Here is a 25,099-nt window from a genome sequence, read left to right as displayed (position 1 = left end):
AAACAAAACTTTTTCCTTAATTTTCATTAAAATTTCCTTCATTGCCCACACCCACTAGCTGTCCAAGAACCCACAATTTCTTTACAACGACGCTCCCTACTTTTCCTCAACATAAATTGCACTTTACACCCATTTTTTCTAATGTCTTATTTATTTATTAATTATTATTTATTTATTTTTCTAATGTCTTATTGCCTTATGGTGTCCATCATGCTGTTTGGAGTACAAAATCCAATAAAATATTATTTTGAAATAAAAATAAAGTTAAATATACATCCACCATATTGATACATATGTCGCACAATAAATACAATAAAAGCTACATAATTCTCTATTATATAATTCGCAAATGTTTTTATTCGATATATATTAAGTAATATTCAGAAATATCACAATAGCTTGAAAACCAAACTACCTTATTTAAAAATACAACACAAATCTTATGATAAGCTCGTCCGAAAAGTATTTATTTGAAAATTGAGCCAATAACAATAGATAAAATATTCACATATTCTACCCATTCAAATAACTCTTAAAACACTTAAATTTTCTAACATCTTACAAGGAGCTTAGTAAATATGACATAGTTAGAGATTATAGGGGAAGTTGGTGAAAAATTCTCTATCAAAATATTTTTTTGGGTTCACTCTCTACCCATAAAATTGTGGTACTATGTCATACAAAATGTAGTACACTTAATGTGGAAATATGGTACTAAAAAAATACCCAGAGACTGAACACAAAAAAATCGATGATTGGAGACTGAAAGTCAATTTTCCGTAGATTATAATGAAATATTTGATATTTAAATATAATATTTTCCGTGTAAAGTCTAATATCTAGACTTGATAATATCTAGACCTGTGGCTGGCATTTGATAAATATAAGACACGTCACCGTATACGCCTATGCATGGTCTTCATTTTATTTCTAATACAAAAAATCTACATTTTAAAAAATCTATTTAATTAGACACGTAATATATAATTAAAAATATATTTTTAAAAAAAAACTGCAGTAACTCAAAACTAATAGAAAAATTAATACAATAATGTAATGATTTAGAAACATTGCCGAGGATATAATAAAAGATTCAATCCAAATTAACTAGCTTGAGAGATTAAAAAAATATATTTTATTATTTGCTTTTAATAATTGGAGTCTTGATGATAAATTAAAGAATTATACTACTTTCGTTATAATCACATAATTTGTTTTGTTTGTTCTAAATATATAGTCCACTTTTTATATTAATTTCATTTTTATTGGTTTTACTTATAAATTCATATTAACTTAGTAAACTAATTTTTGAATAAATTAAATAGAGATAAAATACGAAATTTGTATATAAATTTGTTTTCTAATAATTTATATATATATATATACATTTATATGAAAAATGTATATTTGAGATAATAAATTAGCACATATATATATATCTATATATTTGTTTGAGATGAAAAGAATATTACAATAATAATTTTTGCATTGTAAAAATAATTACAAAAATTTCATTATATTTGTTTGAGATGAAAAGAATATTACAATAATAATCTTGCATTGTAAAAATAATTTAAAAAAAATTCATCAATAAATTTGGGGAAAGGTAAGAGTACATCACAAGCGTTACAAGCCAAAATCCGACCATTTCTCCCTCGATTCTCATGGAGGCAACACCGCCACTATCTTCTGCTCCGCCAATCCTAAACCTTGCCGCCGCCGCGGCTTTCTATGCAGAATCCATAGACTCATCCCCCCGTTCACGACATACGGATTCTTGGGACGCTGAACCTCCGCCAATTCTACCACAAAAGCTTCGATTCATGTGTAGCTATGGAGGACACATAATCCCCCGTCCACACGACAAGTCTCTCTGCTACATCGGTGGGGACACCCGGATCATTGTCGTAGACCGCCATACGTCTCTGTCGGACTTTCACCAACGAATCTCTAAAACCCTCCTGAAGAACCAGCCGTTTTTGCTCAAGTATCAGCTGCCCAACGAGGACTTGGATGCGTTGATTTCTGTTGCTTCGGATGAAGATCTTGAAATCTTGGTGGAAGAGTATGACCGGCTTAATAATGCCCTTGTTGGTGGGCGATCGAAACATGGTCGCCTTCGCCTTTTCTTGTTTCCGAAATCAGCTTCAAATATCGAGCAGCTTCTTGTTGAGAGTGCGTCGACTCAATCGGGAGATTGGTTTTTTAATGCGCTGAATGGGAAGGCTGCTACTTTATCTGCGGTTGCTTGTGATCGTGAGTTTTCCGAATCTTCTTCTGTTAATTGTCTGATTGGGCTGGATGATGATTTCGTCGGAAAGACCGCGGCGGCAGGGAAAGGAGCTGAAGCGCAGGTTGAATTTGGATATAAGAATGGTGGAAATGGAAACGGAAATATTGTTAATATTCACGAAGTTCACTCGATTCCAGACTCTCCGATATTGGGAACGACGTCCTCCTTCGGGTCTGCTTCTAGTTCCCCTTCGGCTAATATACCGCCGATAAAGGTGATCGGGGAGGAGAATCCAAAAGCGGGAGGGTTGGGAATTGAGGAACAATTCCAGCAGACTGGTGTCGGAGTTACGGCCAATGTTAGTTTTCCGACGCCTCCCCAGAAGCAGGAAGAGGTTGGGGTTTTTCCGGCGGGGACAGTGGTTTCTGGTTTTCCGGCGGCTGCGGCTGCGGCTGCGGCGGGTGTAGAGTATGGAAACAGGGCTTTTTCTGATGACGAGAGATCAGATCATGGTGGATATCGAAAGGCACAGCAAATTCAGCCGCTGGTACAGCCTCAGCAGATTGCTCAATTTCAGCAGAAACAGGGTGGTGCTAACGATTTTCCTTCTCCTGATTCAATCTCAAGGTACGCTCTTCAAAATTTTGATTTAAAAAATTTCAAAGAATTTTTTTGTGTACTTTTCTGTTCTTTGTGTTAATTTGATGTCTGGAAATAACCTGAGTTGATAGCAATGTTTCAATTTGTCCAGTGAGGGAAGTGTCACAAATCCATTATCTAGGCAGAGACAAGCTATTTATCAAGAACCAATTGCACAGATTCTATCTTCAAACTATAGGGCTATGGCTACTGCTAACTCGATTGATCAGAAAATGGAGAATCAAAGTAATAGCGTGGTTCAGACGCAACCCCAAGTTCAAGACTCTGTTTACTTGTCACCAAACCCATGCGACCAAAACCATTCTCAGTTGCATCAACCACAACAATTTATTCATGGTGGTACTCAATATTTTCCTGCTAATGCTGTGCCAATTGCTTCTTATTACCCTATGTATCCTCCGCAGCAACAACTTCATACGCACCAAACTGAGCTTGACCAGCAGTATCCCGTTTACTACATGACTGCTAGGCCACCCCAAGCTTACAACTTACCACTTCAGCAGACAAATTATGGTGAAATGGCACCAAATCCTGCTTCTGGCCATCCCCAGGCGTCTAGAAATGCTCCTGCCACCCAATTTGTCCAGGCTCCTCCTGCGCAGCATCAACAACTGTATGTTGGCTATACTCAAATCCATCATCCATCTCAGTCTAGGGTGCCCGCTCCAGCAGCCAATGCTAATTATACATATGAATTTACTGATCCGACACGCGCTCAGATATATTATACTCAACCTTTGCCGCCTCAGTTGGCTGCTCAATATCAAACCATGGCATCAGGCCCTGCAGCTATGTTACCTGAATCTTCTGCTCAGTTGGAGAACATAAAGCATTGACTTACAATATGATAGGTGAGCTAGGCTTAATGAAATATACACAATTTTGAAGCAGTGGGTTTTGTTTGTCTTTGAAGTTATATTACAATGTATCTTTCTGTGTTGGCTTCTGATATGTTATTATATCAAGTAATAAGAAACTCTACCCTTCTCTCTTCTGTCACTTGTGTACTTCATATTGGTGTTAAGTGAATGTAGGCAATGTTTCATTGACTGTGTATAAATCCTTTTCCGAATTATTATGAAATATGAAATAGCACTATGTGATATTCGGAGTAAAATCTCTCTGCTGTGCTGTTACTTATTTTCTTGGTTTTGTTAAATACCTTTGAGATACTGCGTTGCATGCTCGTGATCACTCTTGGTTCTGGTGTGTTTAAAGATTCGTTCAACAGACGATTAAATGTGAATGATTCGTGGAAGATGACAGAACCATCCCCCCCCCCCCCCCAACCCAGCTGTCTTTTGCTATTCATTCCATAAAGTTCCCTCCCCACCCAGCTGTATTTTGCTATTCATTCCATAAAGTTCCCTTTATATTTGCTGAGATCTTTATACCAATCTTCAACTTTTACACAAAGGTATATACAAGTTCCCTGAGGACTTTATGTTCTTATCTTGTAGAACACATATTTCTTAGCGAAACCAAGGATGAATTTGATTCCCTATCATTTCTCCGTAGATTCTTAAAATGGAATTCAACTTGCGTAGAAGTAAACTTTATCTACTTTACTGATATTCCAGCATAATGGCTTTTGGGATTCATTGTTGACCGCTCTCTCCCTGATTCCTTATGCCACTGCACTTTGCATATTCCATCTTGTAATAATTGGTGGTTTGGAAGAAAGCTCGACCATTCATGAAGGCCAGGGCTCCGCACATTGGTTATTTATAAGCTCAGGGTTCTCAAACCTGGCTCTAGGCTCCACACCTCGACCATTCTTAAGTCCGGGAGAGATGAGGCCCCGACAATCTATTTTAAAGTCCGGGAGATATGAGGTCCCGACATCTTATGCAAAGACCGGGAGGCACGAGGCCCCGACATCTTATCTCAAGTCCATAAGACACGAGACTCCGGCATTTCATCACATTTCTGGGAGACATGAAGCCCCCGATGCTTTTGTACAACAAAATTGATTGTCTCTTTGGGAATCCAAGCATGACTGATCGGGACAGCGAGTATGACTCTAGCCCGACTATTTAAGGGATGTGTGATGATACCCCTGTAAGAGCCCGGGTCATGAATGACCCGGAATATCAAATGGATTCCTAAATCCGAGTGAGTCTGCAGATGGATTCTCCTGGGGCCGGGCAGGTGAAGGCCCATGCTCTAATCTCCGGGCAGTCATAGGCCCGGGCTCTTGTATAAATCTCCCGGGAGGCATTCTACCCGGGCACCTCGATAATAGTGCCGCACTCGAGTGGTTCAGAAGATAAGATATTGTCTCGATAAGCGCACCTGACAAAATCCTATTGATATGACATGATGAAAGAGTAGGGCCGCGTGACAGGAAGTCAACATCAAATCTATAAGCATGGGTAGCCGACCTAACATATTTAATAGGTGGCGCTGGAAACAAGGTACCTACTACCTTTTCTCATATAAATACCAAGTTCTCTTTACATTTACATTCATTCACACATATATATACCAATAGCATTCACCTCTCTTCTGGGGGAGGTACATTGGTTTTCTATCTTTTGTCACCTGTTGACTTAAGCATCGGAGTGGCCACGCCGGACACCCCTCCGGCGCTCATTCACGAGTTCATCTTCTTGTGTGCAGGATACAACTGAAGCCATATATCTTGCTCATTTTCCTAAACAACATTATCGATAGCAGATCCGGTGGAACACCCGACCCGGCTCGTCCATTTCACCCGGATCGCATCACTAACCATAAAGATATTAGTTAATTATATATTTTTGTTTTATCCAATGTCTTGCTTAAGTTTTACTAATGATTAGAGTTGAAAATCATTATGTTATCCATCTATATACCTATCACGCATCGTTTATCTATCTCATCTCATGAGTAGAACAGCGGTATTGTTCCAAAATTATTTGGATTTTTCTTGTTGGAGAATGCACCAAAATATGCATGTTTGAAAATGTCAATGATAAATTATTTAATATTTTATTATTACTAGGTATGATAAGGATAAACAGAAACGTAAATCAATATTATCTCTAAAAAGTTAATACAAATGATTTTTTTGGCTTTGGTTTATTAACAAAATATATTATTATGAATATACGATTTTTTTTTTGAGCTTAAAATGTTCCATCCATCCCAAATATTAAGACTACTTTTTTTTTCCCATCCATGTCAAATATATAATACAACTATCATACATAGTATTAATTTTTTTCTATTATTTCATCAATCTATCATTAAATACGTTCTCTTATTAAAATATTCATTAAATAAAAATAAAATATACAATTTATTTGTGAAACTTATTTTTCAATAATGTTTTCAATCCGTGTAAAAACATAAATAAACCTATCAAATCGAACAAAGGAAATATAATTTATCACGTACAATTATCACAGGTGATTAGCAACAGCTTTTCTTGTATATTTGTCCAAATCTAGTTTGAAAGGGGGGTTAACTGTCATCATGCGGAGTATTTCTTTCTATTAAATTAATCACTGATATCTCATGTGATTCCCAGCTATGTTGCTTTGTTGATTGCTAATTTATGTCCCTGTTTGCTTAAATTTATAAGTTAAAGATAATTTTATACATATATATATTCATCTCCCTTTTGTTGTTTGGGGTATTCAAAAGTGAGAGAAATGCAAGAAGAAATCAAATAATAAAACTTTGTAGAGGCAAGTGTTGAACACTTTCTCCTTAAGAAGAATTTGCCCTCACAATGTGCTAGAGTTTGTGGCAATCTTCTCCCAAGATACAACTACAACACTTGAATAATGAGCACTCAAATATTCAAGTTCTATCACAAAGAAATGGATGAACTCTCTCTTGTTGAAGAAAGGAAGAAGGAGAATATGCTTATGCTTGTATGTGTTTGAATGTGTTTTTGATTTTCAAATAATCATGCATTTTATGTTTTTCATGCAAAAGACATGATCTTTCATTCATAGGGAGTGTCCCTTGGCCATTGTAACTGATCAAAACCATCAAACAATGCCAAGGAGATGAAAAAACATCAGAAAATTCGAAAAAACCCGAAGGGACGCGTCTGTGCGCGCAGGGGCGCACGCCCGCTCGCACGCTGCCGAGCAGCGCTCGGCAGCGCCTGCCGAGAGCTCTCGGCAGTGCCTGCCGAGAGCACTCGGCAGGTGCGCGCACATGCGCGCAGGCACGCGCGCATGGGCGCGCATGACACTGCCATGCGCGCGCACATGCGCGCAGACCCGCGCGCAGGTGCGCGCCGGCTACTGTTCATGCCGATTTTTTTTTTTTTTTTCCCTCGATTTTTGTCCCTTACATGTTCCGACTACTCGTTTTAAATTCTTTCAACATTTGATGAACTTTTTTCGAGTTTAATTCAGAACCACCGAACTTAATATTCGTTCATTAAGTTTCGTTATTCGTTTCGAATTTTTCTAAATCAAACACATTGATTTATTTGCTTAATTTTTATTCATTAAGCACCAAAATTTCAACACCTTTTACAACGAATGATATGATAAATCAACTCTTTCACACAAAATCAAAAGAGATTTGAAGAATGTCATTATATTCAATTTGAATTCTACATTCCTGTAAACGAACATCTCTGCTAAGACTAAAGAACATCGACTTGAAATATCCTCACACAATGATCATCTCCACAGGATGCAAGCTTAGTGCTCCTTGGATCGCAAGTTTTCTAACCATTTTTCCACCTTAACCGACGAACCAAAGAAACGTGACATATAAATGGATCAAACCGAACAAAAACAGCAACTTTTGGCACTTCCATGCTTCTATTTTCAACCCCGGTATTTGAATAACTCCACAGTTCTATGATGTCATTTTCCATCCCCACAGCAAGAAGGCAGTGATTCCTTTGCCTGTCAACGCCCAGCCGAGATAAGGCGGTGACACTACTCTTGAACATTGGAAGACACGTGAGTAGCTTCACAGATGACTCTTCCTCCACTTGCCAGATCTTTACAGTCTTATCCCTTGAACCAGTGGCAAATTCATGACAATATGGGTTCCAAGAGCACGCCCATATAATTCTTTTATGCGCTTCTTGATTGACCATAAGTTGATGTCTAATTTCATCAACTCCTGCATCATAGAAAAATATCTTGATGATTTCTTTACCTTCATCAAAACAGGTATAATTCACTCTTTATAAGAACTATATTAAGAATATACTAAATAGAAAAATGAAAGCAAATATAACATACCTGTGTGCTTTATTGAAAAAAACAGAGAAATGACGATCCCTTGAGACAGCCAAATGAAAATAGTCATCATGAGAGAACTCCAGTTGTGTCACTGTTAAACTGTGAGATTGCAAGCGACCTACAGACTTCCAGGTGCGGACTTGCCATAGCCATATTTCTGCCACGGATGCAGATTGTGCCTGCAAGATTAAGAACTTGTTTACTTGTTGAACAATGACATGACTTACACTCGTCAGGAATACAAAATATTTATGTGAGAAATAAGTTTTACTGCCAACAACTGTAATAATGGTAGAATACAAAGGTTATAGGAATATATGTGTTCCTAAATGTATGGAATGTCATTTGTTGTGGTTTTGCTCCTCTCATGTTGTCATATAAATTGGAATAAAATGGTGAAAAGTGAATTTCTCTCGAAGTAGTGCCATGAACCAAATTTGTCAATTGTTAATTTCACGGGCTTTGCTTTTGACAAGATTTAAAAGGGCATCCACTATTGAAAAGCCCGGGGAATTTCGTTCAAATTACTTTTAGTTCTTGAATTTTTTTTATAGCTTCACAGTTCATAGATCTCACATCATTTTTGCCTTATCAAGGTGAAACAGAAAATGAACAGACTCCTAAAGACTGAACATCTATACTACAATGTAAAACATTAAACACCATATCAATGGGAAAACACATAATTTTTTTTTTGAGATGGACAATACACAATTTACCTTACACAGGATGAAGCAACTAGCTTCCCCTCGTGGTCACAACATAAAGAAAATAGTTCATTCCCATGACCATATAGCTTGTGTGATTCCCATTACCATATACCGGCCATAGCGTTTGCCATGCAAGTTGCTCCTCAATTGGTGGTTCTGTCAATTCCATTGGAACAGCTTCTGGAATAGTTTCAAGGGTATCAATGCCTTCGGTTCTATTTCTCTCTGTTGAATCAAGTGATGCTGTAAAAGGGGAAAGGTTTAATTGCCGGTGATTTAAAGTTTGAAGATTTTCTAGATAACACCAAGAAATAATCTTACAAACGGATAAATTATATTCATAAATACTTTATTGGTTACACTGGAAAAGTAGCAACACTAGACAACATAAATGCTAGATGTTATTTATACACATAATTCATGACGTGATGTTGATCATGCATAGTCATTAAGAAAATGGAAAAACCGAACAGGACATAAAATACCATGCTAATATGTTTTTCTTAAGAAAACAGTTAAGAAAAAATAAATTGTTAACATTTTATCATACACAAATCAAATAAACCAGCATTTGCTGATGGATATTCAGTAATATTAACACAGTAAAACAAAATTTCAAACCTCGGGACAAAAAATGGCAACACAGCGTTTTGAGCACCCAAAGAGACCAAATTACAGGCACCCCACGAGACGTTGTTGACTATTCTGTTGCAACCAGCTCCCGTAAATACTTTGTGCACTCCAACTTGCGTCAAGCCACCACCGAAAGCCATCTGGGAGAGGCGGAAGAGGGTGGCGGGGTTTTAAAGTGGGCTAGTTTTTTGACTGCTTATAGGCCGGCAGTGGTCCATCTCGTTTGTGTTTTACTGTTTTACTTATAAAATAATGATAATTCTAAAATTCATTATATTCATGTAATCAAATACCCAATTTTTTAAATAATCATATAGGCATATTTATTTATGTAGATGTAGATTTGTGTATCATATATTAACAAAATATTTTGAAACATGCCCATGTCATCAATATATATATTTATACACACACACAATTTCAGTAGGTCTCTTATGAGTTGTGAAACGGTATCACATGTCTTTATCCGTGAAACAAATTAATTATGTTCGTGTTTATAATAATAAAACATATTTTTGGCATAAAATAATTTTTTTTATTATATATGACTTAAATAAGATATTTGTCTCACAATAATTATATATTACATATATATATATATATATATATTGAAACATTATTATTTAAAAAAATTTATAATTTTGATTATATATATGTTACATTTTAGTTATTATTGTATTTTTCTAGTTTTTGTTAATTTCAATCGATATGACACATATATGCAATGTCAGAAAATGATTAAAAAATTTAAAAATAATGAATTTAGATTGAAATCTACAGTAGTTAGTTAAAAAAATAGCTTTAAAGAATTATTACTAAGGCTATGTTTGGTTGGAAGAATAGGATAAACTAATGATTAATACGTAAATGATAAAGAAAATGATTGTGGTAGGATTGTAATATATGGTGTAAAATAATATTATGTTTGGTACGATTTTTAAGTGTAGGATAATTTTGAATTTTTTGATGAAAAGACGAAATTGCCTTTCCCTTTCGCGACGGCGATAGTGGCGGCGGCGACAGGCGGCCGGTCGGAAATGGGCTGCCGGAAAAGGTCGGAGAGGGAATCATGCCTTCCCTTTCGTGACGGCTTCTGAAAACCCGTCGCTAATAGAGACGTTTTTTGAGAAACCGTCGCCGATCTTATGAAACCGTCGCTAATTTGACATTTAGCGACGGTTTATTAGTGCATGAAACCGTCGCTGATCTTGAGAAACCGTCGCCGATCTTGTTTTGAGAAACCGTCGCCGATCTTTTTTGAGAAACCGTCGCTAATTTGATTTTGGCATCGATAATGAAGGGTAGTATAGTAAAGTACACGTGTGATATAAACCAGGACTAATAATAATGGGCTTGGACATGGGTTAAAATTAACCAGGCTTGTACAACTTTGTCCATTGCACAACAGATTGGGTTGGTTTATTTATAATTGAACCAAGCAATGGATTAGGCTGGATAAAATTAGACAATCATACCTAATCGGGCCTACCAAGCACAGCCTAAAAATCTAAAATCCTAATCCATTAATCATATTCACCCTAAAACATTTATATAGTCCTATGTCAAAAGCTAAGACTCCAAATTGACCACATGATAAATTTGCAATCTCTAATATGCTGTATCTTTTATTTGGGCCACCCATAAAAAAATATTATTTTTTATGCTAAGAATATTATTTTTTATTGTGAATATGAGTAGGGTTGACCCCATTTCACGGATATAATACGTGAGACGGTCTCACATGAGACTCACTCAAAACTGAAATGTATCATTTATAATTCGTAGTGGCCCGACTATATCTTCTTATCAAACACTAGTTATTCTATAAACACGATGCATATGTATAATTTTTTTTATAATTATCGAAGGATTAAAGTGTTATTTGAATTGTTAAAAATAAAAATAAAAGTATTTGTTAACATAAAAAAATAAAAATAAAAGTGTAATATTGATATTAGATACAGAGGATAAAGTTAAAAGAAAAAATTGGTGTCTATTTTGATAGCCAAAAAAAATACCATGTGTTGTTGCTGTGGTGTAATAATAATAGGAAGAAAGTGATATAATTGAAAGTCAAAGAGTTTATACACATCATTCAAACTATATCTATCATAAAAAATAAAAAATAAAAAAATATATATATATATAGTTTATATTTCACACATTATATATCAATTTGTTTGAAAAAACCAGAGAATTTAATTTAATCAAATATGGCGATCACGCAATCCAATATTAACCCGGTGATTCACATCGCCGCGGCCACTCTCTGCCGTGACCATCGTCTCCACTTCAGCTTCTTACAGAACCACCGGATCCTCTTTTCCCGTCCTGCCTCCTTTCGCCATCTGGTTGTCGACAATTTCAAAATCAGAGCTTTTTCAACAGATGAGACAGGGTCTCAGATAGCTGCAGACCCGGCGGCGAAGAAGCTTCCTAACAAACCACCGATATGCACTGCCGACGAGCTCCACTATGTCGCGGTTGATAATTCCAAATGGAGCCTCGCTCTCTGGCGCTACAACCCCTTGCCAGGGGTATTGTTCCTACCTCTTTTTATGTTTAGACGCGTAAAAATGTATGCTTGTAGTGTTACATGCGACGCCGTATTGAACGAATCATGCAAGAAGCTGAGTGCACTGCACTTATCCTGCCGGTTAAATATATATTGAATGTTTTGTGCTACAAATTTCAAATCTTGCTAAGATACATTGTGACTTTTAGATTTGTATGAATACAATTAATAAAATAAAGAGATTGTGCGTGTATTTATGTTGAAAAAATCTATGCATCTAAACATTGTAGCTCGAAAGTTGCCATTTTTTCGAAAATTAGAATGAATTTGATGTATGATTTTTTTCTTCTTCTGAGAATAGGCTCCAAGAAGAAAACATCCACTACTGCTGCTGTCGGGCGTGGGAACAAATGCCGTAGGATATGATCTCTCACATGGAGTTAGTTTACTTCTTTCTCTCTCCCGCTCTACCTACTATGCTTGTCATCTTTGTAACAATGTGAATTCTCTTATTTGAAGAATGTGACCTTTGGTGGGAATAATTTTCGTACTGGTTATGCCATTATTTGTCGGACGATGTTGATTTCATGGGTCATATGCTTAGTAAGGTATTAATCACATTTTTAAGCTACAAGCCTGGTACCAAAGATTCTTTGATTATGTGCTTGACATAGTAAAGAGTTTCTTGAAATGCTGGGAGCTTCTTGATGCAAAAAGTTTCCATCTGTATTAAATGCCAACTCTTAAATGTTGTGCCATTGGTGTTTAATACATTAAAACCTAGTCAATTAGTTTATGCAACCTAGCAGCAGAACGAGTACCATTTTTGCAATTCTTATTGACAAGAATGGGATAGGATTCATGGTTTTATGCTATACAATCGTTTGGCATTACCCTTCAATCACGAAAAAGGAGAAAGAAGTAATATGCAAAATTAATTTTTGTTTTTTGTCTCGATGAATTGATCTTGCAGTCTTCATTTGCCCGTTATATGTGTGGGCAAGGATTTGATACTTGGGTTCTAGAAGTTCGAGGAGCTGGGTTGAGTATGCAAGAGTCAGGTCTCAAGGATGTTGAGAAGTCAGCTGGTGAGATATCTGCAAGAATGGAAATTGCTGTGGAGAATGCAACCAATGGGGTTCTCCCTGTGGAGCAGCAGTCTACCTTGGAAAAATCTGAGATAGCTGTGGTCAATAATGAACCGCCAATGGCAGTGGATGATTCTAGATTGGTGACAGAGTTGACGGAAACTTTTATGCGACTATCAGAAAGACTTTCTGGTTTCCTCAGTGAAACTCAGTCGAACATTATGTTTGCTAAATTGTTTGATCAGATATCAAAGTTATTAGAGGATTCCTTTATCTTCGAACGCTTTATTGACATAAGAGAAAAGTTTTCAAGTTTGCTAGAAACGAGGCAAAACTCTGGTATAGCAGGCCAGATTAGGGATCTGAGTCAAAGATTAGTAGATATTGTGGAAGAAGGTCAGCGCTCTCTCTCACCTCAACTCTTTGATCTTCAAGAGCGTGTGACGACTACAGTAGATGATTTCCAGAAACAGTTAGACTTGATAGTCAAATATGACTGGGACTTCGATCATTATCTGGAAGAGGATGTTCCTTCCGCGGTGAGGTGACATTCTCTTTGGAGTAACTACACTTATTTCTAACTTTTGTAGTTCTGTTGAAAATAGAAATTAATTCCTTCTCCCCTTGTATACTTTTATGTTATATTGTTTTTATCGATATTGATAGTCCCAGTCATTTACCTTTACCATGTCTTCTAGATGGAATACATAAGGTCCCAGAGCAAACCAGAGGATGGTCGAATACTTGCTATAGGGCACTCCATGGGGGGTATCTTGTTATATGCCTTGTTATCACGATACAGTGAGTTGATTCCCTATTATGCTCGGTAACTGTGTTATTGATTCTTCTTCTTGTCACCATATAACAATCTATTAATCATATTTCTGTGATGGAGAAATTTCTCGCAGACATGTTTTAAGTAGGGTATTTACCTGGAATTTTCTTTGCTTTGTTTGTTTTTCAAATCTGCTGGATACAAAGGTATTCGGTTGGTGAATGTTTTTTCCACGCTAACCCACTGTGACTTGAACCCATGACACATATCTTGGAAAACCACCTGCTCTACCATTGAGCTGTTTGGTTGGTCATGTATTGTTGGCTTTGGTTCGATTGGGGAGTTATGAGCTTCTTGCTTCTTTACCATTAAAAGAAATGACGGAGGATCCTGAGATGAATGATTCACTAAAGAATAGTAGTTGACGGTCTCTTGAGGCAATTTTGACTTGATTTTTTGGATTCGTATGCAGTTTGAATATCACAAATAAGCTTTGCAAAGGCGCAAGAGTAATGAATAGTCAAGTTCGTTTCTGGATTGTAAATAGCTTTTTGTGTCTCCCTTCTCTGTTTCAGACTAACTGTATTCTGCAAATCCTTCTCACCCGTTTACAGTCCCTTCCTACGGAACTGCTCAAAGTCTTTTCTCACACAGTACTTTATGGAGTTATGGTCATTTTATTTTCGTTCTTATCCTTTAACTCCTCAATTTTCCTGCCTCTCTAATTGTAGATTTTTTTATCATTCCATCAAAAAATGACTGGTGCTTTCATTTTTTGTTTTGCTTTTAGCATTTTTCTGATGTTTTTTTTTTTACCATGATTCCATTTCATCATTATATTATATATGCTCTTATGCTGTTTTGATTTGATGTTGCTAGAATTCTTGTTTGATGTTTGACTGTCAAAGTATTTATCTTTGTAATATCTGTTATAGAAGTTTCATATTTGTCTATTTTATTAAATGTTTTGATTGACGCATGAAGTCTCTGTTCTCAAGCAGCGTTTTTTTCCATCTTCTATGTACTGTTTCTTAAAGGTGCTCAAGGAAGAGATCCTGGATTAGCAGCTGTTGTTACATTGGCATCATCACTTGACTACACGTCATCTAAATCATCACTCAAATTGCTCTTACCCCTTGTAAGTTGCATTTCTTTTCTCTTGATCCCCTTCAGGTCAATGGCAAAATTCTTATTTTCCTATGCTACGTTGTATTTAATATAAGTTTCCTTCCTTCAGGCTGATCCCGCACAAGCTCTCAATGTGCCGATTGTTCCTTTGGGAGCATTGTTATCTGCAGCTTACCCTCTTTCTTCCCAGCCACCGTATGTCTTATCATGGCTGAATGACCTGATATCAGCACAGGATATGATGCATCCAGATCTTTTGAAGAAACTTGTTTTAAGCAACTTTTGTAAGTTGAGACATGTTCCTCTTTTTGGTATCCACTTGTCCTTAACCACAGATGGGTAATGCCATGGCAATCTGGTACTGTTGTTTCCTTGTTTTAGAGAGTCTGAGTGCTATCTTAAGCGAAGAAGTTATACGATAAGCGATAGCATATTTCACCATTCCTATAATTCCTAGCTGTAATCTGATAATTTTGCAAGCAGTATCTATTAATTAGTTCGTTTAGAATGATTTAACGAAAATAAAAACTAGGGGGTATCAGTCCGTTCTTGACACAGTAGTCATCTTTGTTTAGTGCATCAAATGAAGTGCTAGAAATGGCTATGCATTTTCAAGCTCCAAATTTATTTATGTATCACATTATCAGCAGGTATATATTAATTTCTGTTGTATGTTATGCATTGATTCACTGATTAATGGAAACTTTACTTTTGGTAGGCACCATTCCTGCTAAACTGTTATTGCAGCTGACTACAGCTTTTCGAGAAGGGGGACTCAGGGACAGAAGCGGTAAATTTTTCTACAAGGATCATCTTCATGAAAGCAATGTCCCTGTCTTGGCTCTTGCCGGAGATCATGACTTGATTTGTCCACCAGAAGCTGTGCATGGTTTGCTTTCTATTGCAGCTCAAAATAATATCTGTTAGACCAACTTTCACAAATTTTAATTCGTCTTCCCAATCCAATTATGTCAATCAGAAACTGTGAAGCTCATTCCCGAGCATTTGGTCACGTATAAAGTATTTGGAGAGCCTGGTGGTCCACATTATGCCCATTACGACTTGGTTGGAGGACGGATGGTATGAAAATTTTATATGTCGCCTTTTGAAATTTACTCATCTTTTTTATAAAGTCTTGTCCTTGGTTTTTGACGCTCACTGATACTGCAGGCTGCGGAACAATTGTACCCTTGTATAATCGAATTTCTAACACGTCACGACTCAGTTCAAGAATATGAGGCATAACTTGATTTAGCTTCAACCAGAAAAGTTACATCCACGTGACTTATTTACCCCTCATTTTCTTAAAATTTCCCTTCATCTTTGGGGGAATTCATTGATTATCCCATGAACCAGCGTGAATGTACTGGTAAGATATTCTTACACCCACCCTATTTCCATTATTAGAATCATACAAAATATTGTCAGAATCATTTGATTGTGTTCCTTCTAACAATTTCCTTTTTAATTTAGGGTGTGTATGAGTGTTGTTTCTTCTCAAGGGATCGATCCTTGACTGACCATGCTCAAAAGTAATACACAAACTTGTCATGTGTTTGGTAACGTATCATTCAAGATTTTGTAGGAAACTGTTGGTGTGTCTAGCCTCTTTTAACTGGCAATTGTATGGAGTCCTGAGAAGACCATGCATAAGTTTGGTTATACATGTTTTCTGACATTTGAATATAGAAAACACGTATCCATGTAAGTGTAGTTTATTGAGATGTGTTCTGTTTAAGCTATGTTGTCAGTGGAAGAACTAATGAGGCAACTTGTCTATCAACCTTGAAAAAAGGAGTATTCCTATTGTTGTGCAAGACTCTTTTCTTGTCCTTTTTTTTTGCCTTTATGTATTGAACATATTTCTTGTTGCCTGAGATTTTTGTTTGGTGAATGCTGTGTTCTTTAACATGCTCTGTCAAGGCCAGCTCAACAGCACATTTTAAGGTGAACCAACAATGATGTTGATTTATTGGGGAAAACAAGTATAACTGAGAATTTTTAGAAATCATTACGAATTAAAATTGATGTGTTACTGGACGTGGAGGTTGAGTGCTTGCTGTTAGATGCTTGTCTGCATAATACAAGGCTACGAGGATTTATTTGATCCTGCACATAGGGGCACTGTCCTATGTTTCGATCCAATGGTACAAATCTGGGTTATGTTGCTCCATGCATGACCTCATATAAAAAATCATATATGTCTTATTGTATGTCGTTGGATCAACCTTGATGGTAGTCTTAATCACGGATCACACACAAGTGATAAGTGATGTTGAGAAACGAAAAGCGAAAGGCAACTATGATGGTTATACCATTCTTCTCTATTTTTGAGAAACTAACTACAAACTATCCTGAATGAATTCCACAGCGGCTTGTTTCTTTTCATTTTACCAAAAGTTCAAATGTCAAGCAGGGGGAGAATGTTGGTTGAGTATTATTACTATTATAGCAGCGGAAACCTAACAAGTACTTAATGTGATAAATATAAAGAGGTTCATGTATCGACCAACAATGGATTTTTATGAAAACATTTTCCATGTCCACGACAAACACCACAGGCTAGCATGGCCTGCGCTTCTAATGAATGTCAGATTTGAGGTGAAAAATAATTGATATTTGTGGCAACATATGGTTGCAAGAACTCGGAACCCACTTCTGTTGCGATCACTCGAGCCCATACCTTGTCCTTGTGTTCCTTTGCCACCCCACGTTAAAACACATCCCTTAAATGACAGAATTCATAACCGCCATTCATAATTTTCTATGAATGATAATGGGATAAAGTTATTGTCTGCTTTGTCCCCTCGTCTTCTTACCATTTCTGATCCCAACTTCAATTCTGTCACAGGAGTCTGAAATATTTGGACTTAGAATATGTGTGTATATATAGGTGTATGGAACATGAATGTAGACGTATATTTCATAACAAAGTCGATATATTTACTTCTTATTATTACAGTTATGGATTCAAATGCATCAAGCTATATTCTTCCCACTGCATATTGTGTAAACAAAGAGGATTCTAAGCTCATTGACTTGGGGCTCAGCCTTAGAGCATTGCAGCCGGATGCTGGTTATCCTTGTGCTCATGGTAATATCATTCATTTTCTTCAACATAATCATCTTCATACAGTTTACGTAAACACTAGTCTCTGCGTAACGTCTCAGACAATACATGAATCTATTAAATGTGATACTTTCCTCGAAACTTTGCTGGTATAATCAGAACCCACCTGTATCAACTCCTGAAAAATAGATACCCCATCGTCAAAATGGTTAAATCATCCGAAGTGTATTACTTGTTCGATTTTACATCAGACAGTAAAGAACTTCTAGTTTTCATCATAAATGTGATATGTTGAAGTATCTCCAAATCCAAATACATATCTTATGGGAATTTCGACACTGATAGTACCATCTGGCTTAAAAAAAATATGCGGGGTCGTCTCAGAATTCTTGAAATTCAGCCCTCAGTGCCCAAAATCAGACATACAATATTATTTGTGCACTGAATTACTTAGTCTAATCTTATACATTGCCATCAATTTTTAGCATTCGACATGAGATTGGGACCTAGTTTCTTTTTCTTGGCTCGTATACATCAACACTCAAATATGTATTCGACGTCCTATCTTTCCGCTGTCTGTCCTCGATACTATATATATTAAAAGATAAATCGATAGAATCATTATCTGGGTTTTACTTGAATACACTTGTGCTAAAATAAAGGTTCAATGCCACATTTCCTCATGTTTTTAATTGCAGAAAACTATGATCAAATCTTGGTAGATTGGCACCAGCTCCAGCCACATATGAAACGGGCTACCGATTTTAACACACATATCATTAAAGAAAGTCTCAATGAAGAATCATCGGAGAGAACTCAAAACAAACAATGTTGGACTTCTTATGTGAAAGTGAGCATGGACGGTGTCATTGTAGGAAGAAAAGTGTGCATTCTTGATCATATGGATTATTTGAGTCTTGCACTTCAACTAGAGGACATGTTTGGTATGGTACATATTGTAGGACAATAAGTTGATTTGTCTTATAACTTTCACTGAACTAATCAAAAGGTTGTCCTGTAAATGTGTATTAGGAAAATATACGATATCAGGTCTGAGATTGTTCGAAGTTGGGTCACAATTCTCCTTATTTTACAAGGATATTGATGAGCAATGGAGGACTATTGCAGATGTTCCTTGGAAGTACGTTTTACTTTTACTGACCTATTGCAAGTGAAGCATAGTAATTCAATTTTTACCTAGAATATATAAACCGATTGTTCTTCTATGGAGATCTGATAAGTCTATACTTGATCTTTGTTCATGATTAGGGAGTTTGTGGAGCGTGTTCAAAGGCTGAGAATCGCGTGCTATAACGACGAAGCAAATCACATTGTCTCTTCTTCGGCTTTGGTTAATTCAATTTGACAACTCATTGTGAGCAAGAAACTTCGAACGAAAGGAATCCAAGATATGTGTGGTTTTTTTGTTTCAGTTTGGTAGCATATTACATATGTACGTTGGTTCTATGTTGAATCCAATGACTTCATTCTACAGGAAAATGATTTGGATACCTCTTTTGATGTCTTACTTTCTTACATTGATTAATATCTAATTTTAAATAATTTGATTTAGATTAAAGTTGGTTTTATAAAATTGGTTTTTTGAAATATTTGGATAAAAAGTTGTCTGAAACATGAAAATTTGAGATGTTTGTAAAGAAAATTTGGTTTAAATATTTTCTGATATAAACTTATCCTAAACATTATAAGTTTATTTTTTTAAAAAAATAAAATAAAAATTCAACATACACGAAACTTTTAAGCTCTTACAAAATAAAAATGTCACATTTTCTTAAATTGTTCAGTTAAAAAATGCAAATGATTTTTGATTCAGCCAACAGTAAAACATTTTGACATTTTAGTTTAGACTTTGCCCCCGATGTAATTCATTCAAAACCATGAAAATTTAGCTCTTTTGACTTTTGAGTCAAGTCAACGTTTGATAATTAGTAAGAGAAATGTAGGATATATAACACCCTGTAAAAAAAAATTCCCCTCCTATGAAATGAATGTTTTTTTAAAGGTAAAAATTTGTGTGAGACGGTCTCGCGGGTCGTATTTTGTGATACATATATCTTAGTTGGGTCATCCATAAGAAAGTATTACTTTTTATTGTGAATATCGGTAGGATTGACCCGTCTCACAGATAAAGATTCATGAGACCGTCTCACAAGAGACATGTCTCTTTTAAAACCTCTTGTTGTGAAAAATGAGACTGAGAACCTCGTGGGACAAATAATTTTCATTTTAGAAAAACAAAGTTTTAAAAGGTTTTAAATTTTACAAGGAGGTTTTATGGTTTTTTTTTTTTTTATATATATTTCACGAAGGCTATGAATATAATCACACTTCCGGTAAATAATATTACTAGTGACATACAGTATAAATAGAATTTCAATTTTCAAGTACCACAAAATAGAAAATCGAAATTTATACGGTCCAATTTTCTTATTATATATTTCAAAACTGAACCAACCGTAAAATCAAAGTTTAAGTACATTAATAATTAAATTTAGATTATACATTTTGTAAAATAACATTTAGTAACTTGAGTATATTTTTGTTAATTTTAATTGATTATCATTTGTTTAATTCAGTTAGACTTTAATTTAGAAGTGTATAATAAATAGAACCTTTTTAGCAATAAATGTAATAAAACCAAAATAAAATAGTTCAGATATCAAATCATATATTTCTAACATACAACCGAAACAGAATTAAATTTGTGTGGTTCGAGCCTAGCCGAGCCAACAACTAACAAACACCACTTATTTTTTGGTATGGTCAGAATTTTAAGCCCACCCATCAGTCCACAATCAATTTGTGTTCCCTTGAAACTTCCTCGTGGCTCTCCACCTCAACTTGCTTGATTGACGGGGCCAATGATTCCAAATCAAAGATACAAATGTTGAAAAACAGTGTGTAAATATTGGTTCCTTGAGGAAATTATTGACAAACCAATCCAGACAAGAAGTTTTGTTACTAGTTTGTGGCCAAGCGAATCAAGAATTGTTTGGTGCAAAAAACTGGCCCCCAAGCCCAAAGTCATGCATTGTGCATGCCCTACTACCATAAATCTCAAACTATCTTCCACACATTTTTAGATTTAAAAAAAAAAATCTAAAAAATTTACAAGAAAGAAATTTGTTGTTGAATAATATCTGAACATTGGATGGGCCACCGGATGATAATTCAAAGCTAGGAATTTATTGTGCTCTTATCCAAGAATATCTAGAATTGAAGAGGGAACAATCTCGATATTGAAAACTTGCAACTTAGTCTACTTCTTTCAGAATATTGTTGAATTGACCACTAAAAGATTACAAATCTTAAACTCAGTCCTCTTCCATTCAGTAGTCCTTTTGTTATGGATGAATAATTCCAAATACTTGATGAATTTTTTTCCAAAATCCAACAATTCTTTCAAAATAAATAGATTATAACTGAAATGCTTTAAATGACATACCACTATCAACAAAGATATAGAGATAAACAAAGCAAATAGTACAAACACACAAATGGCAAACTGTCAAAAAAAGCACCAAAAAAACAAAAAAGGAATGGTAACAACAAGATGACAAAGCTTCTGCATGTACACATCAACAATGAAGCCGCACCCTAAACCACACTTTTAAAGGAAAAACCCCACATTTCACTAGACATTTTTGGCATGAAGAAAAGGGAATTCATATGTTCATTCAGTTCAAGTCAACATTGGTCCAGAGTCTTCCCTCTTGCACGTCTCCTCTCGCGTTCAAGAAAGAACAGTTCAACATCAACGTCGATCCAATATGGTATCGAATTCTTAGAATGGAGTGTCATTTTTCTTTTCTTTTTTTCAATCAGAGGAAATGGGAATTCTTTCCATTGCATCCGAAACGTGCCTCGTGGAAGGTCTCCTCTCGGGGCTGCCTTGTGTGCATGCCACTGCGATTTTCAGAACGGAAATCATCTCTTCCTCTTTATCAACATCTTGAGCCAAGTGTGGATCCAAGACATGGGATAATGGTTTCTTCTCTTCAATAGATTGTTGCATCCAATGAACAAGATCCATTTCTGTGTTTCCAACTAGGACTAGTGGCCCTCTCCCGGTGATCATCTCAAGTAAAATCACGCCATACGAGTAGATATCCCATTTTTGAGATGGTTTCACCATTTTCACAGCCTCGGGAACTTGATAGTACAAGCCAAAAGAAGAAGTCGAGACAAAGGTTGCAGCTTCTGAAGCAGTACTACTGGTTTGTTGTCTTTGCTGTGGTTTCTCAGAGGCCATTCGGCTGGATTGCATAGTTGGGGATGCACCAGCTATGCTGGCGAGTCGTCCAAGGCCAAAATCAGAGATTTTGGGCTCCATATCGGGTCCGAGCAATATATTCGATGGCTTCAAATTGCCATGAACGTATTTCTTGGGACTATATTCATGTAGATAAACCATGCCTTTTGCAACTCCTTTCATTATTTTCAATCGTGTAGACCATGATATAGGCGCAAATGTCACCAGCCCTGGCTTTCCTGAGGAAAATTGCATACAAAATATTTCAGGTTATTTCCTATTAATATAAGAAAGATATCCCATTTTTGTGACTATATAAACAAGATATATATTAATATAGCTACCAGTCATAAAACTAACCATGTATAGCAGTAGCAAGGTTCCCATTCGGTATGAAATCATATATCAGCAGCTTTTCGTCCACTGACCAATAATAAGCTCGAAGATTAACGAGCTTTGGATGTCTCAACTTTCCAATTGCTTCAACTTCACTCTGAAATTCTTTGAATCTTTGTGAACCTCCTTCACCCAATCTTCTCACAGCCAGGGTAAGTCCATCCTCCAGCACAACCTTGTAAACGATTCCAATACCGCTTTTGCCAAGGACAAAAGCAGATGCCTTCAAAAGCTCGTCAAGATCAAATGCCACTTGTGCATCTAATGGCACTAGATCATACTGCTCTATGTTTTCTGATAAAGTCTCTGATTCATCTTTCTTGAAGCATAGACATTCCTTTCTCGCCTTACGTCCCTTCTCAAAACCATAAGAATTTTCATTGTTTCTTTTGCCACGACGGCAAAGCCTCGAGTAACAATATGAGAAAAGCAAACCAATAGCACAAATTCCAATCACATCACCCACGATTATAGCAATCATAGCGGGTTTACTCAGCCCCTGTCCCTTTCCAACATTTTCTCCACCTTGTGGAGGATAATTACTAGGCAAGTAAGGAATCGAGGAAGACGATCCTGTCTCACTATCTGAAGAACAAAGATTTTTCAATGGAGGACCACAAAGACCAGGATTTCCAATGAAGGCAGTTGGTCCTCTGTTGATCAGAGCACCACTTTGTGGAATCGGGCCACTTAATTTGTTATATGTGAGATCGATATAAACTTTCTCAGGAAGATTGCCAAGAATGGATGGGATTGAACCATTGAACATATTATGAGACAAATCTAGAGTTCCTTGTAAATTAGACAGATAGCCCAAGTCACCAGGAATTGGGCCATCGAATTCATTGAATGAAAGATCAAGCTTTTCCAACAAAACCAAGTTCTTCCCAAATCCATTCGGCAAAGAACCACTAAAATTATTCTGACTAACATCAAGATTTCTCAATCTTTTACACTGAATAAATGAAGTGGGAAGGGACTCATTAAAGAAATTTTGTGATAAATCTAAAGTTTGAAGATATTGAAGATTCCCAATCTCAAATGGTAAATTCCCAGAAAAGGAATTACCATAAAGCACCAAACTTTGCAGTCCCTGAGCTTTGAGAAGATCAGAACCTAAGGCCCCAAAAAACCTATTACTCCTTAAGTTAACATGCCTAAGCTCAGATAAAGAACCAAGTGATGTAGAAAGAAACCCATAGAGTTTCTTATTCGGTATGCTAACAGAGACAACTCTCTGATCTCTACACGTAATTCCATTCCAAGAACAAGGGTTTTCGTCAGAATTATTCCAATTATTGAGTGAACCGTCAGGATCTTCTTTAATGGACCGCTTAAATGTCAACAGCGCTATGCCTTCGTCATTTAAAGAACTCACAATAAAAACATCACCACAGTTGCATAACATTAAGATCAAGAAAGTTACTAAAGCTGACATTTCCAAGAAAATCTCGCTAAACCAGATATGTGACCGTTGGAAATGTGGCCACCAAAAAGACAAAGAAAGGAAAAGATGGGTTCTTTAGAACTTACCTTTCCTTCAGCTGAAACCAAATAGAAAAAGAAAGAAAAAGAAAGCTTTGATATTGAAGTGGTGCTTTACTTTGAAAACACACACACGAGGAGACTGAAAGAGTCTGCGGGAGTGTATGAGAGAAAGCTTCAACAGTGGGAATGCGAGCGTGGAGAAGAGGGAAAAAATGGTCGTTACGGGGAAAAGGAAAAGTTGTTTTCAGCTCAGCAAAGCGACGCGATTAGAGCTTTGGGACAATAGACTAATATATTGGAGAAACGGAAACAGTGGAAGAAAACGAAAAGGAAAACAGTATTTTACTGTAGAATAGTAGTAGTAGTAGGCCTGTTGCGTCAGTCGCATTCTTGGACTGGAGTCACCATGGGATTCCTTTATTATATTCCAATATAAATTGAGGTGTCAAAATCAGATACTACTCGTAACTCGATATCATTCAATCCGGGTTTGAGTTTAAGATTTTTAGGTTCAGGTCAGATCGAATTAGACCCGATAAATTACCCGAAAAAAATAATCGGCTTCGAACCCGAAAATTTAATTTTTTTAAAAAAATTATATAATTAATAAATATTTCTTACATTTTTTATATATTTTATGTCTGAAAAAATATTTTTGTTGTATAGCTATATCATAAATTTAAATAAATAAATATTTATTTTGAACATTTTTTATTTTTTAAATAATTATTTATTTGATTTAGTAAATATAATTTATTTTTCTATGATTAGATTTTCAAATTTAAATCATATATATGAGAGAGATTTTGTTATTATGTGTTTAAATTAAAATATTATTATTATTATTATGAATTTTATTTAATTTTCTTTAAAAAAAATCGGGTTATACGGGTTGATTCGGGTTTCCTGTTGAGAGTTTTCGG

The 25,099-nt window shown here is 36.0% G+C and overlaps 4 protein-coding genes and 1 long non-coding RNA gene across 5 annotated transcripts; 3 read left to right on the top strand and 2 right to left on the bottom strand.

The window, feature by feature from the left end:
* Positions 1 to 1,603: 1,603 nt before the first annotated feature.
* Positions 1,604 to 3,887, top strand: LOC140834274 (uncharacterized). Its single transcript, XM_073199030.1, has 2 exons — positions 1,604 to 2,860; positions 2,985 to 3,887. Exons 1-2 carry the CDS (start codon positions 1,665 to 1,667, stop codon positions 3,727 to 3,729), a joined length of 1,941 nt encoding a protein of 646 aa, XP_073055131.1. The 5' UTR covers positions 1,604 to 1,664; the 3' UTR covers positions 3,730 to 3,887.
* A 3,486-nt stretch (positions 3,888 to 7,373) lies between these two features.
* LOC140833477 (uncharacterized) lies at positions 7,374 to 9,050 on the bottom strand. Its single transcript, XR_012118490.1, has 3 exons — positions 8,820 to 9,050; positions 8,101 to 8,279; positions 7,374 to 7,978 (listed from the first exon to the last, which is right to left on the bottom strand). It is a non-coding gene; the product is annotated as an uncharacterized lncRNA (long non-coding RNA).
* A 2,564-nt stretch (positions 9,051 to 11,614) lies between these two features.
* LOC140834272 (uncharacterized) lies at positions 11,615 to 16,766 on the top strand. The gene is made up of 10 exons (XM_073199028.1): positions 11,615 to 11,980; positions 12,320 to 12,397; positions 12,932 to 13,585; positions 13,745 to 13,847; positions 14,859 to 14,959; positions 15,059 to 15,233; positions 15,668 to 15,838; positions 15,929 to 16,029; positions 16,120 to 16,318; positions 16,423 to 16,766. The coding sequence occupies exons 1-9, from the start codon at positions 11,657 to 11,659 to the stop codon at positions 16,192 to 16,194; spliced, it is 1,782 nt and encodes a 593-aa protein (XP_073055129.1). The 5' UTR covers positions 11,615 to 11,656; the 3' UTR covers positions 16,195 to 16,318; positions 16,423 to 16,766.
* A 137-nt stretch (positions 16,767 to 16,903) lies between these two features.
* Positions 16,904 to 19,547, top strand: LOC140834273 (auxin-responsive protein IAA32-like). Its single transcript, XM_073199029.1, has 4 exons — positions 16,904 to 18,043; positions 18,718 to 18,963; positions 19,052 to 19,160; positions 19,289 to 19,547. Exons 1-4 carry the CDS (start codon positions 17,827 to 17,829, stop codon positions 19,383 to 19,385), a joined length of 669 nt encoding a protein of 222 aa, XP_073055130.1. The 5' UTR covers positions 16,904 to 17,826; the 3' UTR covers positions 19,386 to 19,547.
* A 1,943-nt stretch (positions 19,548 to 21,490) lies between these two features.
* LOC140834271 (receptor protein kinase-like protein ZAR1) lies at positions 21,491 to 24,533 on the bottom strand. Its single transcript, XM_073199027.1, has 2 exons — positions 22,653 to 24,533; positions 21,491 to 22,531 (listed from the first exon to the last, which is right to left on the bottom strand). Exons 1-2 carry the CDS (start codon positions 24,124 to 24,126, stop codon positions 21,858 to 21,860), a joined length of 2,148 nt encoding a protein of 715 aa, XP_073055128.1. The 5' UTR covers positions 24,127 to 24,533; the 3' UTR covers positions 21,491 to 21,857.
* Positions 24,534 to 25,099: the final 566 nt, after the last annotated feature.

The sequence above is a fragment of the Primulina eburnea genome, chromosome 6 (genome assembly GCF_022965805.1).
Source record: "Primulina eburnea isolate SZY01 chromosome 6, ASM2296580v1, whole genome shotgun sequence".
NCBI classification, from domain to species: domain Eukaryota; kingdom Viridiplantae; phylum Streptophyta; class Magnoliopsida; order Lamiales; family Gesneriaceae; genus Primulina; species Primulina eburnea.
This window is presented reverse-complemented; position numbering and strand designations above follow the sequence as displayed.

What these genes read in the sequence shown, in the direction of transcription:
- LOC140834274 (XM_073199030.1), top strand. Translation starts at nt 1,665, where the DNA reads ATGGAGGCAACACCGCCACTATCTTCTGCTCCGCCAATCCTAAACCTT. An exon ending in TCTCCTGATTCAATCTCAAG is followed by an intron (nt 2,861 to 2,984) that starts GTACGCTCTTCA and finishes CAATTTGTCCAG; the next exon opens with TGAGGGAAGTGTCACAAATC.
- LOC140834272 (XM_073199028.1), top strand. Translation starts at nt 11,657, where the DNA reads ATGGCGATCACGCAATCCAATATTAACCCGGTGATTCACATCGCCGCG. An exon ending in GATATGATCTCTCACATGGA is followed by an intron (nt 12,398 to 12,931) that starts GTTAGTTTACTT and finishes TTGATCTTGCAG; the next exon opens with TCTTCATTTGCCCGTTATAT. An exon ending in ACTTGTTTTAAGCAACTTTT is followed by an intron (nt 15,234 to 15,667) that starts GTAAGTTGAGAC and finishes TACTTTTGGTAG; the next exon opens with GCACCATTCCTGCTAAACTG.
- LOC140834273 (XM_073199029.1), top strand. Translation starts at nt 17,827, where the DNA reads ATGTGTGTATATATAGGTGTATGGAACATGAATGTAGACGTATATTTC. An exon ending in TGGTTATCCTTGTGCTCATG is followed by an intron (nt 18,044 to 18,717) that starts GTAATATCATTC and finishes TTTTAATTGCAG; the next exon opens with AAAACTATGATCAAATCTTG. An exon ending in TCAACTAGAGGACATGTTTG is followed by an intron (nt 18,964 to 19,051) that starts GTATGGTACATA and finishes AATGTGTATTAG; the next exon opens with GAAAATATACGATATCAGGT.
- LOC140834271 (XM_073199027.1), bottom strand. Translation starts at nt 24,126, where the DNA reads ATGTCAGCTTTAGTAACTTTCTTGATCTTAATGTTATGCAACTGTGGT. An exon ending in CCTTGCTACTGCTATACATG is followed by an intron (nt 22,532 to 22,652) that starts GTTAGTTTTATG and finishes AATTTTCCTCAG; the next exon opens with GAAAGCCAGGGCTGGTGACA.